Genomic DNA, 15,027 nt, shown 5'->3' on the forward strand with positions numbered 1-15,027 from the left:
AGATGTGATCTTTGCCCTGTGGCTATGAATTTAAAAGAGGGGAATCCCAATCATAGGATTCACAGATGTGGTTAATGACTTATCTAGTTTAACCAGAGCTTTGGCTTTCATTTCAAACTGAGTGTTTGTCTGAACTCTCTGTATTCGTTCTTGTCAAGTAGGGAAGTTTTGCAGAATATGAAAGATGTTCTTTCTAAACTCCCTGTTGAAAAACAGATCTAAAATTGTTGGTCAATTAGTTTGTTAGCATTTCATAATTGAAAACAAGCCAACAGTGGGTACAAAGAGTGTCCTAATTCGTTTTTAATATGAATTGCAGGACAAACAGCACTCCACATTGCAGCAGTTAATCAAAATGTACATTTAGTGAAATGTCTGCTGAAAAAGGGGGCTCACGTCTCTACTCCTCGAGCTACAGGACACTTCTTCAGGCATAACTCCTCACATCACTTCTATTTTGGTATGATTCCATCTGCTGCTCCTGAGGGCAGAGATACTTTGATTAGCAGAAGAAAGTTAGTGCTCCACAGAGTCAGCACCATTCCTGAACAGTTCTTTCCCATCCTTCTTGTTGCTGATGGATCTCTCCCTTTAGTAAAGAAATCTTAGTAGACTGATATTATTTGCATATGAATAAACACAATGGGATGAATCCATGCTTAATCATAGTTAAAGAACAACACCTCCACCAACACAAGCTGGACAGTATATAAACAGAGAGCAAGGCCCACTCCCTGTTCGTACTGAAGATGTTGCCTAGCCTGGCAATGAAATGTCTGCAAGAAAACAAGGCTCAGAGAGCACCAAGGACTCCACAGTTAAAGAGGAGTCCTTGAAATAATGTCTTAAATCCCACTACAGTAAACCCTAAATAATGATTCAACTCATTATTTTACTTTTCTAAAAATATATGTTGGTTTTAGATTATGCATGCAGAGGAATGGCTTTCCTATGAAGGCAGTTGCTGTCGTAATAAAAGTACCAGACAAGAGAACACTATTTAATGAAAACTGATTGATCAAGGACACCTTGTTCATTGATCCCCAGACATAAATGGAATCAGCTAAATAGCAAACCCTAATCCTGAGTCTGAGAACAGATTTTTTTTCATTGCTTGAGCCTTGTTTTAATTTTGTTTTCTCTCTCAAATTCTTCCATAGGGGAGCATGTTTTATCTTTTGCAGCCTGTATGGGCCATGAGGAAATTGTTCGTCTGTTAATTGAAAATGGAGCTGATATCAGGGCACAAGATTCTCTAGGTAAGATGCTCACCGTCAACTTATTCCAGGACACCTTCTTGTAAAAACATGGGTTGTTTTTGGTAGAAACAATAAGGAACTATACCTGGTTTGAATTTGGTGGTGGAAGAGGTCTAATTAAAGATTACATGTCTACAAATCTAACTATAATCAAGAGGAATTACGTTCTTTGTCTTATAATACAACTTTTGGCTGATGGGGGCATTTTTAAAATCGTAAGTCCATAAGTTAATCAAGCACTGGAACTTATATCCAATTATAAAATAGCAAATAACTGAATCTGAATAATGCTTGTGAGACACTACTAAGCTGGACTAGTTCAGCAAGTATTAACCAATTCTGCAGTTGACTGAGTATAGTCCTTACGTTGTTTCATTTCCAGGAAACACAGTTCTTCACATTCTAGTTCTTCAACCAAACAGAACATTTGCATGCCAGATGTATAATCTCATCCTCTCCTATGACAAAGAAGAAGGGAATTTGGAACCTCTGGACTTGATTCCCAACAATGAAGGCCTCACTCCATTCAAACTGGCTGGAGTTGAGGGTAACACTGTGGTGAGCACACAACCCAACTGATCTCTGTGGGGAGACTCTGAAAAAAAAAGTAGGGATATAATTTATTTCAGTATCTTGTTTTGTCCTCAGAAAAGTCCTAGACATTTATATTGGGCTCCCTGGCAGTTACCTATCTAAATACTAATAAGACTAAAAGCCCGATTCAGAAGGTCTGGCTTCATATCTAAGGCAGGACTAGAACTCAAGGTCTCCCAGTTTCTAGTCCAGGTGGCAAAATCAGTGAGTTCTGGATCCTAAAACCTAGTAGCCCTTTAAACCACTCTGGGTGTATTTTAGAATCTGCATTTTCATCCCAATTCCAACATCCAGACTTGAAGTTTTTTCAAACTCAATGGCTTCTTAAATAAATTCTAGTCCTGAATCTCATCACCAATCTGTTGTAAGCAATCTTGTGCTGTTTTCCTTCTTCAGATGTTCCAGCATCTCATGCAAAAGCGCAAGCAAATAATGTGGTCTTTGGGGCCTACTACCACCATTCTCTATGACCTTACAGAAATTGACTCCTGGGGTGAAGACCAATCTTTTCTAGAACTTGTTGTATCAACAAAGAAAAGAGAGGTACTGTGGAGCTCAGATACTTTTATTTGGGCAGAACGATGACTGCTGCTATTATTGAACAAGGAATTTGAATGTTCTTCCTAGATGTTTATATACATTGCATCGTCTAGGAACTTCTTGTCCAGCTGATGAAGAAGCAAACATTTGCCCCCTCTTTCTGTTTGATGGCAATGGATGTAGCTCAGAGATAGGTCATTTACTTTGAATTCAGAAGTTCCCAGCTTTAAACCCTGGCATGATGCAAGTGCTGATGAGAATCACTCCTGTCTCAAATCCTAGTAAGCCATTGTTAGTCAGCTTTGCCACTTTGTCATTTCTCATTCCACCTTTGGTTGTAATTGACAAAACAAGTCCATTCTCATGGAGACAAATTGTTCACCTACCAAGACCTTGTTAACCTCACTGGATTCTGCATATGCTATCTGGCAGTCGTCATATTAAATTTAATGGCCTGTGTGTTATATGGGAAGTTGTTTTTTTTTTTTTACACAAAATAGGGTCATTCATTGACTTTATAACAGCAATTCCCAGCTTTACCTTTGTGATGGTTACAGATGACATTTGACATCACTTGATTTCTTTGAACCATAAACATAATCAGAAAAAAAAAGGCTGGATTTGGTTAAAATTCACAGATGGTAGCACTCTTTGAGTAATGAGGCAATATACTCCAAATGTCCTTCCTTCTTATATACTTCCTTATGCACTTGGGATCATTCCAAATCTTAAAAGAAACGTTAATCTTTCCACCATTCTATGCAATTTCAAGTTTAGGACTGATCACTGACTGTCATTACAGGCCTCAGATACTATCCATAGATGACTATAGCTCTGTACTGGTTGGACTCACAGGTTGCCATAAGCCTTGGTTTGTTTCAGTTAGGACTTTCTGAAAAAAAACAAGCAAACCACATTACCCCTTAGCATAATGTGTGAACTCAGCAACATATATCCTTTAATATTTTAATCGGAAGCAGGCAAACGTACTTGTTTGTTTGTTTGAAATAGAATCAATTCACCCCCTCTTCTCATGTCAGGCAAAGGATGTACATTTTACAAGTATGACTGAGTTCAGTGAATAATATTTGTTTTATTGATCCATAGTATGGCATGCAGTAAGTTAACCCTAAAATTCTTTTTTACATATATAGTTTTTATTAAAGAAGTTTTTCCACAGAGTAAAAACAATATAAATTTTAAGTTAAAGGTAAGAGAAATAAAGTAATAGAAATGTGACAAAAATAAAGAAAAAGAGATAGAAAAGAAGGAAAAAGTAACGAAGAAGTGACTTCAATCTTCTTAACAGCAGTACATTTATATTTTACCTTCTCTCTCTAAGGTTACATCAAAGTTAATCCTAAAACTAATGCAGAATAAAGGTGAATGATCCAATTAGTTTAATACTAGCATCATACCAAATAATGATATACTGGGTTGACTCACATTTAATTCTAAGTCACAAGATGGCTTTCATCATCCATCCCGTTAAGATTCTGATCGTAATGGTGCTTGGACTTCCAGCAGCACAGCAACAATCATATAATTTGCCATTTCAAACTGTGATTAGAAAATATACCTCCAGTTAGGCTTTCTGATTCTGTTTATTGGTCAGTGGCAAATTATGGCTTTGCAATCCAGATTTTACTTCAAACTTAATTAAGTTTCATAGCCATGGTTTGGCATGATTCTTAAAGTAAGCAATTCCATATAAACCAATGATCTGCCAGTTTGCCTTCCCTGAATTCAGGAGACCTAGGATGATAAAATAATGGATCATGCTAAGTAATATGATTGCAATATACAAATGTCAGATTGTAGGCCCTACAATATTACCCATATTGAATATGATATGAATTAAATGTTATACAAATAAATAGACATTTGAATGCAATAAAATAATAAGAACAAATTCCGATCAGAAGGCAGGGTCAGAGTGGGACTCAGGAAATAAATAATCTCCAATCTCTTAAAGTAAATGTTAGAGGTTGGAGGAGTTAGCCACCTGGCCCAGGGCTGCCAAGATCACAGTGTGGCTCATAGAAATCAATTACTGATTTAAAATGTCAGCAACCTAAAAGGGGTTTTATGTTTTTCTTCATTTTTAAAAAGCATTTTAAAGATGCATAGAAAGAAAGGGATATTTTACATAATTTATGAAATGGAAATCAAACTATCAAAATACAGTTTTCTCACTGGTATCCTGAATGTCATGATTTCAAAAGAAATAACTAATCATTACTATAAAATTCCTAAGGAGGCAGAAAGAGATCATAGAATAATTGGAAAATCTAGGTTGCTCAATCTAATATTACCAAAGACCAGATTTCCCTTATCTATCATTGGCTGATCAGTGCAACATATAGACAAGCAGTTGATCTGAAGATGTATGGGGGAGAGACTTTAATACGTATTAACTTGTTACAATCAATAAAATATTGAGAGAAATAGAGGAACTTATAATAAACTGAACCCCAGTGGGGATATCCCTGGTGAAAAAGTGTGGTATCTTTACAGATCAAACCAACTATGCTAAAAAGGCTTCAAAGGTAACACCAATTTGCTAGATGAGGTATGTGACAAAGGGCTCTTTAATTCACAAATAGATCAATTATCTAACAGTTGCTGAATTCTTACCATAAGATGTGCAATTGAAATGGTAGATCAATCTAATGCAATGTTATTAATAGGTACAAACTGTAAAGTAGCCGTACATTGGAAAACACTGAAGATTGTCAGTACACAAATATTTGGATAAGCTATAGGAGAGTTTGCTTTTAGAAAGACTCAAGCAGAAAACTGGCTAAAAGGACTGAACTATTTGACCCTTTAATCAATTCCACATTCATTTGCAGAAGGGTATAATAAGAATATGGGCTAAAGGTTACTCAGTTTAAATTCCGGAGACATGATTTTTCATTTATGGGTCATTTTCTAGCATATACTGACATTGTGTATATTGACTAAATATACATTGCTACTGATGTGCCGGTTTTTGCAAAAGGTATTATTGAATATAGCTCTTTTTGTTGGTATGGATTGAATATGCGTGGGTGTAAAGTGCTTACAATCTAGATGTTAGGCAGAAATGTACCAGAAACAGCGTAACAAAAGGGATGGAAATGTAAGCATTATGTACGGCAAAGGATAGTCACCACCAAAAAAATCCATGGTTAAAAGAAAGCAAACAAAGAAAGTCTGGGTACTGTAAAACCTCCCCACTCCACAATCCCATTAATCAATACAAGCTGTCCCATTGCAATCAATAATTTAATATAGCTCTTGTGTTCACGCCTTTTGAAGCTATCAGCCAAATATTTACAAAGAACTTATTTTCCTCAAAGACTTTAGTTCAGAATGAAAATCAGTTTCATTATTTTGTCCAGTGATTACATCCTTCTGATTTTAAAAGACAACGATTTGCCAGTGGTTTGGGGACTTAATTCAAAGCATCTTTAAAGCTTCATGTCTTGTTAGGAACCTGCTGAGCTCTTAAGATCTTCAGGAGCGGCCTTTTGAAAGAAGATGCACATTTTTCTCTGGAGCACATGAAGAGCTATTTGCCCCCAACTGCTCTCCAGTTGTGGAATATGCTTTCTTTTGAACTAACGTTCAAACATGTTTGTCCTGTTTTTGATGTTTTCCCCCATTTTTTCTTGGAATACTGCCTTGGAGTTCTTTGTGGAAGGTGGTATATAAATGCCCCCAATACATAACATTAAGATAATTTTGTAAGAACCTATTTCTTAGGACATCAATTCACCTGTGTCAGATTTTTGAAACATGGGACTTCAACAGTTAAATCCCAGTTTTCCTTTCTGCCTCTTCTTTGCAGGCTCGTCGTATCCTAGACATTACTCCTGTGAAGGAACTTGTGAACCTGAAGTGGAACACATACGGGCGTCCTTATTTCTATTTCCTGGCTCTATTTTATGTCCTCTATATGATTTGTTTCACCATGTGCTGTGTTTATAGACCACTGAAAAATCGTCCAGACAATCAGACAGACATGCGGGATAACACCATCCTTGTGCAGAAAACCCTGCAGGTACACTGGTCTGTAAAAACAGGTTTCTCCATGAATCTAGGCAAATAGTAAAACAACTCTCTTCAAAACGCAGTACAGAAGAATTGACAAAGTTAAATAATTTTTTAAACTTTGCAAAAACTCTTTTTGAAAATGCTCCAAGAGGCCAATCAATCAATTCAATTTATTATGGTCGTAGACCAGTACAAGCAGAGTGCTCAGTGAGTGTATATCAATCCATCTTAATAGATAATAGATAAATTAAAATTTAAGACAAAATTAAAGTACATTTATAAAACAACCTAACTAACATCTTTGAGTGAGGTCCAGGGTGCAGTCTATATTTAAATTATAAAATGAACACTACAATTATATAAATAGACTAACTCCAGAGGCCATGAAGAAAAAGGCTGCCACACTTTTAAGAACCCCTTAAAAATGAGAAGATTTTCACTAAATTTGCCAGTGAAGCTCTGGCTTTCACTTGCCTTTCTGGAATGAATCATCTCCAACTACAGTGTCATTGTCTGATCCAAAGACAAATAGATACAATTTCTTGAAAGATGAAAATGTGAAAGAAGGTCTTTCCTGATGTTCTGATGGGCAATAGAGGTTATTGGGCTGTACCTCTTCAGTCTGAAAATTGAAATTAGTTTTATTATTTTTTTTACAACACTCCCTGCTAAAATCAAGGTAGCATAGGAAAGATTTTACTCTAGTTCTCTCACTGGCATACAGTATTTGTTTTCTGTATTCAGGAAAGATTTTAGGAGGGATGCATGTTACTTGTGCAAGGCCATCTTGTGGTTCATCTTTCCAATAACAGTTTTACTATCAAGGCAAAGTTTAATGCTGCCAAAAGATAAAAAATTAAACTAAATTAAACTAAATTAAATGTCTGGATGACACCAGTTCCACGTTTGTCTGGACTTTCTCCTTAACGAGGGTCCCTTCCTGTCTTTAGGAATCGTATCTGACATATGAGGATCAACTCAGGCTGGTGGGGGAGTTGATTACAGTGATAGGAGCCATGGCAATTTTACTCCTAGAGGTAAGGACAAAAGAATAAAGCTCTATTGAACTGAACTTCATTAAAGTATACCAATACTAGTTTGGCAGTTTCATCTGCCATTTGAGAGACACTGTGTTTTGACAAGGTATACTTAAGGAATCATGCGTTATCTGAAACCAACGTAACTGTCTTGAAAAAACATGATGCTACAAACACTATCAATATTTCTGGCTTCCCTATTGGGAAGTATCCAGAGTTAAAGTTAGTTTTGGAATTGGTTAAACTAAATAATTACAGATGAGCTGATTGGGGAGGAACATAGCCAGTAACTGTTAGCAGGATCTGCATATAATAAAATAATTGATCAATATTATGGTTTGAATTCATTTCTTAAAATCACTGCCTTACTAAATTTTACTGGCTTAGACCATTTTATATTTTAAAATTGTACCCTTTATGGAGCATATCCCTCCAATACATTTTCATCTCATGCCCTAGTTCTTCCTAACTTTCCTTGAACCCTTCAATTTAAATTATATTTTGCTTCTTCCCCAACACATGGTCTTTCTACCCTACTTCTCCAATTTTAGCATCTTTTCACCATTTGCCTGTTTAATCACCAGTATTTAAATACCTCTCTTTTGAATGTCCTCATTCTACAAAACCATTGATTTAACACAAATAAAAAGCTTAGCAAGTGGTTTAGATCACTGACTTATCAGGGTGTTGCTGACTAGTAAAAAATAGGTGACATTTTTGCTTGCTACTCATTGTAGTGCATAGGTTTCCCTTTATAGATCGTATCAGGTATTAAAGGCATTGTCCTCATAAAGGGTCTTTCTCTATTTTTTCCTTGGCTAATGTTGAGTCAATTTCTAGGAGTGGACTGAGCATGTTGGTCATTTCAGCCCTCAGTTGAACTGGTTGATGATTATAAGCTTTTGATATGTAATTCATTTTTATAGATTCCAGATATTCTAAGAGTTGGAGCCACAAAGTACTTTGGACAAACCGTCCTGGGAGGACCTTTCCACATAATAATGTGAGAGTCCAAATCTCCAAAAGTCACAAATATTCTTTTTTTTTAATACATACTCTGCCATTGTTACTTTCCTCTCACCATTTTTCTCTTCTGTTTCTAACTGCTTCAGCCCTGGATTTCTTCCTCTGCAAGTTTTTGTTTCCTAACATCTGTTTAAGTTCTATCTATGGGGGCTGTCTTCTGCTACCCTTCATTTTTCATTATCTCCTTAAGGTTTTTTTTTTAAGTCTTTTGGTTTCCTTTGACATTCCTCAAATACTTGGAGGAATCCCCACATCCAAATTTTATTTCAGGCAAAATCAGATGCACAACCCAAGAAGCTATGCTGAATCTCCTGAGAAATTTGAAATTCTGCAGATGTTTTAACTTGAGAAAATAAATCTTGAATGCATTAAAATCGACAGCAATCAATTTCTCAGAAGAAATGCCTTGCTCCAGCTCAAGGGAATAAAGGGACTCTCTCTTCACTCTATGAATACACATCAGCATACTGTATATTCACATGTATCATTTGCTTATATTTTAGGGACTCAATTCTGCTATAAATTAATTTTAGGTTGTATTAATTAATTAATTAATTGAGGATTATCTTTAGTTATGTGCACTTAATTATACTTTTCATTTACAGCATCACATATGCCTGTGTGATCCTGATAACCATGGTAATGCGACTGACAAGCACAGAAGGAGAAGTGGTCCCCATGTCCTTTGCCCTGGTGTTGGGCTGGTGCAACGTCATGTATTTTGCACGAGGGTTTCAGATGCTTGGGCCCTTCACCATCATGATACAGAAGGTAAGGAAAATATAACTAAATTCTGAAATGGAAATGGAGAGAGAATTCTATTTCTCTCAGAAGCGCATCTTTTCCAGTAATTGGAACTGAGAGTTTAAAGGTCAGACAACAGTGGATGGGGAAAAGTAGAGCTGGGGAAAAGTTAGATATTACAACATTCTCTTCTATCTTTTCTACAGATGATATTTGGGGACCTTATACGTTTCTGTGGGCTAATGGCTGTTGTGATATTTGGCTTTGCCTCAGGTGAGACCTAAAGAAAGATGTGAAGGTCCACGATCATTCCAGTATTCTTTGAATGTGTAGTCTGAGAATCTGTTTATAATGTCCTTATTATGAAGAGATGTTTCTTCTCCAGTGAAAAATCTCATTTTCTTTCTATTTCCAGGGGTTTTTTTTTTAAATTATACCCACATTTTTATAGTAGCAGTGACTTTCATGAGAACCCTGGAATTTTATGGAAGCTTAAAGGAGTGCCATAGCAAGAAATCAATATTAGTAGATAATGCTATCTAAAAAATAAATTATTTGCTATTCATTGCTGAGTTTTCTCTGCCATGCAGATGGAAGTGCTGGGCATATGTTTGTTTGTTTGTTTGTTTATTTATTTTATTTTTATCCTGTCTTTATTTTTTTTTAATAAATAACTCAAGGTGGCGAACATGCCTAATACTCCTTCCTCCTCCTATTTTCCCCAGGGCAACCACCCTGTGAGGTGAGTTAGGTTGAGAGAGAGTGACTGGCCCAAAGTCACCCAGCCAGCTTTCAGGTTCCGTGAATTTGGACAATACACTAGCTTAGCAATATTGGCTGGTGTCTTCTTTGAACAGGAAGTTCATCCCAAAATGCATTATAATTTTGGGGCAATATGCTCCTAAATATTAGTGGAAGAAAGGGAGGGATAAACAGCAGAAGAGATTGTTGTCAGTCTCTTGGTGGCCATTGTTAAAATTGGAACAGATTTTTTGCTCCAAGCCAGCATGGTTCTTACTTTTGCAGATTCTATAAGCAATGTATTGAGGTTTCTTGTATAACTTTTTATGAACAGAGTGTCCTGAAGATACAAAGTTTAAAAGCCACTGTTTTAAATGATGCTTTACCCTGAGCCTTCCTGTTGTTCTGGCTGCTCCATAACTTTTTAGAAAATACATTATTGCACAGTTGCCTACTGAACACATTTAATGGTAGTTGTTGCTCCTTTTATTCATATCTGTATTTATATATCACATGGTTAAAATCCCCTGCCTCTCATCTGTTTTTGTGAGACTTCCACAGCATTGACTATGGTGTCATGATGTGCTCACACAAGCTATGGAAGAGAAGAAATGAATTTACATGCCCGTCTTAGAATTTTCATGAGAATTAAGAGAGGCTATTAACTTTCAGGATAAGTAACTTACAGAGAAGACATCAGCAGAAAGAGGATTAATGAATTAAAAGATTCTAGTGGCAGAGTGGTTGAAAGAACAGGAATAGAGTAAGATGGGGATGACATTATCTGGTTGTATGTGAGTTAGTGTGTATGTATATGTAGCTGACTGCTCATTTTTGTTTCATCACCAGCTTTCTACATCATCTTCCAAACAGAAAATCCAAGCAATTTGGGACAATTCTACAATTATCCCATGTCTCTTTTCAGTACCTTTGAGCTCTTCCTTACCATCATAGATGGACCTGCCAACTATGATGTGGATCTGCCATTCATGTACAGTGTGGTGTATGCTGCTTTTGCCATCATTGCTGCTTTGCTCATGCTCAACCTGCTCATTGCCATGATGGGTGACACTCATTGGCGAGTAGCTAGTGAACGGGATGAGCTTTGGCGAGCACAGGTGAGATTATTATTGTGCAGTACAGCAGTGTCTATTGAGAAGTCATCTGTTCTTGCTTTGGACATGTCTGCACTGGAAATTTAGACCATTTGGCAGCTTCATTAGGAGCAGTTGCCATGGCTCCTAATGAAGCATTTCTGGGGTTTGTGACTCTAAAAGGGACTGGGGTGTTGTAATCTAGAATTCTTAGTCTTTCATAATTCTTCAATATATATTTGGAAGAAATCATGATCATGAAATAAACTAGTTTAGGTTAAGATAGAATTGTAATACTGATGTGTGCTTATACTACAAAGATTTGTTATGGATGCCACTGCTGTTAGCTGGGAGCTAATGTAATGCTCTCTCTTCTTAAAGTAATTATGTTCTGCATCGTTGACAATAAGCTATACCATCATCACTCTCAGCTAGAGGCAGACACTAAATTGCTCTGTATTCTAACTCATTTCATCTCATTTAATGAATGTGTACTTTTGAGCATACAGACTTGCAGGTGTAAATGAAAAAATTCAGGATACAGATCTGCCAATTTATTTATTTATTTATCAATCAATCAGATTCGTCACCACCCACCTCCTCCCACTGGAGGATGTATGGTTACTCAAGAGGGAAGAAGATTAAAGATGTTTAAAGAACTGAGTCCAGGAACAATCTAAAGACCTCACAAACAGGTTCTGGAATCAAGGCTGCAATCCTGTCTAGAACACTGAGTTAGCTCACAACAAACATGATGGAACTCACTTCCATGTAAACATATTAGATCACATTCAAATCCACTTCCTTTTTGCTTATAGGCAATGTGCAGTTTTATTAGCCGAAAAAGCTTTTCAACTTGTTCATAATTGCACAAAATAATATTGAGATTATTTGTTGAATAATTGTAGCTAAAACCAAGGTACAGCAGTTAATAAGGAAACAGCCAGGATTACTCCCCCACTCATTCCTATTGAGACAGCCCTATGCTTCAGACTGCAGATGCCAGTTCATGTGGTAACATGCTCTGTCATTCAGATTCTTTTCTGTTACAGATTAATTAGCCATCCAGAAAATAAGGTCTAATTTGCCCTTTTCCCCCAAAAATAGTTTTTTTAAGTACAGATAATTATTTTATATGTTAGAAAATCATTTGATTTCTTGGCGTGTGCATGAAAGGGGGAAAATTGTTTTGAGCTTGAGAAAATGAAACATTTTTAATAAGAATGTTCTATCAGGAAGTTTGAGAGGGCTGTGTTCAAAAACCAGTAAAATATGAATCAGTTTGACTGTTCTGACATAGGGAACAAAGAAACTCAAAGCAAGCCCTTCTATCCCTTATTTTTCATCCTAGGAGCACTCATTTAGATAGAGTAGTAATTCATGCTGAGTGCCTATCATCAAGCCCACAGAAAAACTGACCACTTGATTTTTTAAAGAACTCCCATAACACATAACAGAAGCCTCAGAACTGATCTGCACAACAGTCACAGAACTAACTCAAGAAAGGAATCAAGAGCAATAGATTCTTCTCAACACAGCCCGTAAATAACATTATCAAAAGCAAAAACATACTTCTCTGGGATACATATACATATACTTAATGCACATGAGCAGGGTACACTTTTTGCCCTTGGCAACCCACTGCAAATCTCAACAAACCATCAAGGCAACCTGATGTTTGCATTTGGCAATCTGAAAGCTCAGTAGTATAGCAGCGAAGTGCACATGCACAATCGTTGCATAACGTATGTCTAAGACACCCCAGGGCAACAATATTCTATTACCACCCATCAACTCTAATTGCCCTAGGGGCTAACATGTACTGTAACTTAATCTCAGAACATGTGCTTAACTAATTCTCCCTCACCCCTTCTCCCTTCCATCCGCCAACTCTAGCTAAAGGCAGCAGGAATAATGCCTTTGTCTGCTATATTAGCTAACCAGATTTCTTGGTTTGGAGGAGTTTTAAAAAGAAACTAATCAATCACAGAACACTCTCACTCAGGACAAAACTTCAGAATATGCAGTATTTTGTTCTGAGTTTGGAACGCACAAAAGGATTATTCTAAGTTCAGGGTGTTCTTGTGTATGGCTGGGGATACAGAGCTGACATCTTCAGTTTGAAATGATATGCCTACAATTTGAACATCTCAATGAGAATTCTTATACATGAAACTTTATTTTATTTAACTTGTTAGTTTGCAGTTTTAACAGAATTCAGTATTTATTCAGCGCATTCAAAATCAAACAAATGTGAAGACCTGTTTAACTTAGTTTATATGAAATAAATACTGTAAAGACAGAGTTACTTCACTCTTTAAAACAGAAAACCAATTCAAATGCGACTACATTTGCCACTGAACATGATTTTGAAGTGGAAGGAGCCCCATTAGCCTGCATCTAGCTGCTGAGAGGGTTTGGCAAATTGTGTTGTGAGGCAGTGTGCAGATTGTATTATGGGCATTTCCCCATAACTCAGCTTTCCTTTAGAAAATCTGAATCAAGGCTATAGCCTCCACCACAGTGGAGAATTTATTGATTAACAGTTTTATTACCTACCCAAATCAAAAGACTCTGGACACCAGTAACATTTAACTACGATTGAAGGGTTAGTAAAATGCACTGTGTCCAGTGATCATCAAAATCCCATGAGGGAGAGAGCTTTACAAACATCAGGGGATATAGAGCTGCCATCTTGTCCACGTCCCCTGACTTCAACTTGAGGGGGAACTCTTCACAGGCCTCCCTGAGATATTCTCACCAGATGGGTGAATTCAATTCTGACAAAGCTGTGCCTGATATAACACAGAGCTACATGGCTTTGTAGGTCATTATCAGCATTTTGAATTGGGCCCAGAGGCAACTTCAGGAGAGATGTTACTGTGCAAGGATGGGGCTGACCCACCAATGATCTTGTTGCCGCATTCTGGACCACTTGTTGCTTCAGGATGATCCAGAGGCTGACCCCACATACAGCACGGTAAAATCACCTAGCCAGGGGATGATCAGGACTCCCAAATAACACTTGGACCTTCCTTGGACCTTCTGTGATTCTGTAGCTCACAGAATATTGTACTGTAAAATAGAATGTTGCTTTTGATTTTGTGGCTGGTCCCATTTGTATGATTTTGTTTTTTTTTTTTCATTTTGCTTTCGGCTATCTAATTCTAATAAATTAAATCTAAGTATGAATTTGAACTGTTTTTCCATTTTATTTTTTAATACAGATTTTTCAAGTTGATCAGTGCTGGGTTTTGTTTTGTGGCAGGATTGAACTAATCCCTTGCTTTCATGCAGGTTGTTGCTACTACAGTCATGCTTGAACGGAAACTCCCGCGATGTCTTTGGCCTCGCTCTGGTATTTGTGGGCAAGAGTATGGGCTAGGAGACAAGTGGTTTCTCAGGTGAACTCCTTTTACCTAGTTGTATCATTGCCTACAGGAATAAACTCCAGTGTAGTTAATAAAATTAGTTAAAACATGTCTGGGTACCTGACTGATAGGAACATAGGAAGCTGTTTATACCAGTCAGATTCAGACCACTAGCCTATTCAGGCTAAACTGATAGCCCGCTTTTCAAACATAGGCTTTTTGTGATTCTATATGGGAATATCATAACTAAATCTCAGTCTGGAAATTATGTATTCCAGCTAAGAACAGAAACTGAGGCTGGCACTAGAATGTGAAGTGCAGAAGATAGTAATACAAGCCAGGTCTAGTAACTCTATTACAGCTTTCTACTTTACAGATTCAAATTGCCTAACCATCACAAAGTCCAGATTTACATGCCCTTCAGGCAGGTGTACACACATTCCCAAGTTGTTCTATAAAAACTGGGTCCCAGCTTCAAACCATCACTTTTGTGGCTCAAGACCTGGAGACCTGGATGATAAGAGAGCTTTATTGATGGCAGCAGAACCTGGAATCTGGCTCCAGAGTTCTAATGCTTGTT

At 37.1% G+C, this 15,027-nt stretch overlaps 1 protein-coding gene across 1 annotated transcript in view; it reads left to right on the top strand.

Moving 5' to 3' along the window:
- The window catches only part of TRPV5 (transient receptor potential cation channel subfamily V member 5), a 33,202-nt gene that overhangs the window by 17,631 nt on the left and 544 nt on the right, over window positions 1-15,027 (top strand). Inside the window, exons 4-14 of the mRNA XM_063296673.1 lie at window positions 320-460; window positions 1,161-1,259; window positions 1,642-1,817; window positions 2,250-2,396; window positions 6,229-6,441; window positions 7,385-7,471; window positions 8,398-8,474; window positions 9,103-9,268; window positions 9,448-9,514; window positions 10,832-11,100; window positions 14,374-14,480. Coding sequence (XP_063152743.1) covers window positions 320-460; window positions 1,161-1,259; window positions 1,642-1,817; window positions 2,250-2,396; window positions 6,229-6,441; window positions 7,385-7,471; window positions 8,398-8,474; window positions 9,103-9,268; window positions 9,448-9,514; window positions 10,832-11,100; window positions 14,374-14,480 — 1,549 coding nt within the window. The remainder of the gene's footprint in view (window positions 1-319; window positions 461-1,160; window positions 1,260-1,641; window positions 1,818-2,249; window positions 2,397-6,228; window positions 6,442-7,384; window positions 7,472-8,397; window positions 8,475-9,102; window positions 9,269-9,447; window positions 9,515-10,831; window positions 11,101-14,373; window positions 14,481-15,027) is intronic.

Source organism: Candoia aspera, chromosome 2, assembly GCF_035149785.1.
Source record: "Candoia aspera isolate rCanAsp1 chromosome 2, rCanAsp1.hap2, whole genome shotgun sequence".
NCBI lineage: Eukaryota > Metazoa > Chordata > Lepidosauria > Squamata > Boidae > Candoia > Candoia aspera.